Genomic DNA, 971 nt, shown 5'->3' with positions numbered 1-971 from the left:
CTTGTTATCCTCCAGGCCACTGCCCGTGCTCTTTCTCCCGCGGAAGATGTTCGCCAGCTTCTGCAACACGCCGGACGGTATGTGGCGCCTCGATGCCACGCTGCGCCTCCTCAGAGGTGGCCGCTTCGTGGGGCACACGTCAGACACCTTCGGGCACACAATAGTTCCCTTCAGCACGTCGCCCATTTTTGTCACTTCGCGGGATCCACCCTCAGGGCAGCCGTACCAGGTGTTGCTGCCGGCTATGCGGAAGTAAACACCACCCTTGACGCACTTCATCTGCACGCACACGTCCCCAATCGGCTCACCTTTCACCTGCAGATCTTTCCCCTCAACGCACCGCGAATCCTCGCGAATCAGACTCCCAGGCATGTTGCTCTCGTTGCCATCAATGCAGCTGAAGCCTTTGTCCGCCACAATNTGCACCTTCAGAGACTTCCCCTCCGGGCAGAAGTAATACGTGGGGGCACCAGCGTACTGCACGTACACCGACCCCTTATAGCACGCCACGCGCACACACACGTCACCAATCGGCTTGCCCTTTACCGTCAGACCATTTCCATGCACGCACCGCGAATCCTCGCGAATCAGACTCCCAGGCATGTTGCTCTCGTTGCCATCAATGCAGCTGAAGCCTTTGTTCGCCACAATAATGGGGCAGTAGTCCATCATGTCCTCCCGCCTGCCACCACTTTCTTGCCGCCCTCAGTATCCTGGAAGTGACTGTACTCGACAGGGATCTTTTCACTTTCTTCAATGACGCACCTCCCCAATGACTGACGGTCAGACGTGCACTTCAGTTTATCACCGAAAGATTTGTCGCAGAACATGCTGGGGTATTGTGATTTTCCCTCTTCAACACACTTCTTTGTATTCTCCAGGAATCCACATCCAGCATTTTTGCCCCAACTCATTGTCTCCGCCTTTGTCCAGTTCACCATATAAAACTTCAAATCAGAGAACGCTGAAAG

At 54.8% G+C, this 971-nt stretch overlaps 1 protein-coding gene across 1 annotated transcript; it reads left to right on the top strand.

Annotated features, from left to right (window-relative positions):
• Positions 1-46: 46 nt before the first annotated feature.
• On the top strand, positions 47-256 carry DQ04_22621000 (hypothetical protein; the record flags this gene model as incomplete). Its single annotated transcript, XM_009318110.1, has 1 exon — positions 47-256. The coding sequence occupies one exon, from the start codon at positions 47-49 to the stop codon at positions 254-256; it is 210 nt and encodes a 69-aa protein (XP_009316385.1).
• Positions 257-971: the final 715 nt, after the last annotated feature.

This window comes from Trypanosoma grayi (assembly GCF_000691245.1).
Source record: "Trypanosoma grayi strain ANR4 Tgr_2262_V1, whole genome shotgun sequence".
Lineage (NCBI taxonomy): Eukaryota > Euglenozoa > Kinetoplastea > Trypanosomatida > Trypanosomatidae > Trypanosoma > Trypanosoma grayi.
This window is presented reverse-complemented; position numbering and strand designations above follow the sequence as displayed.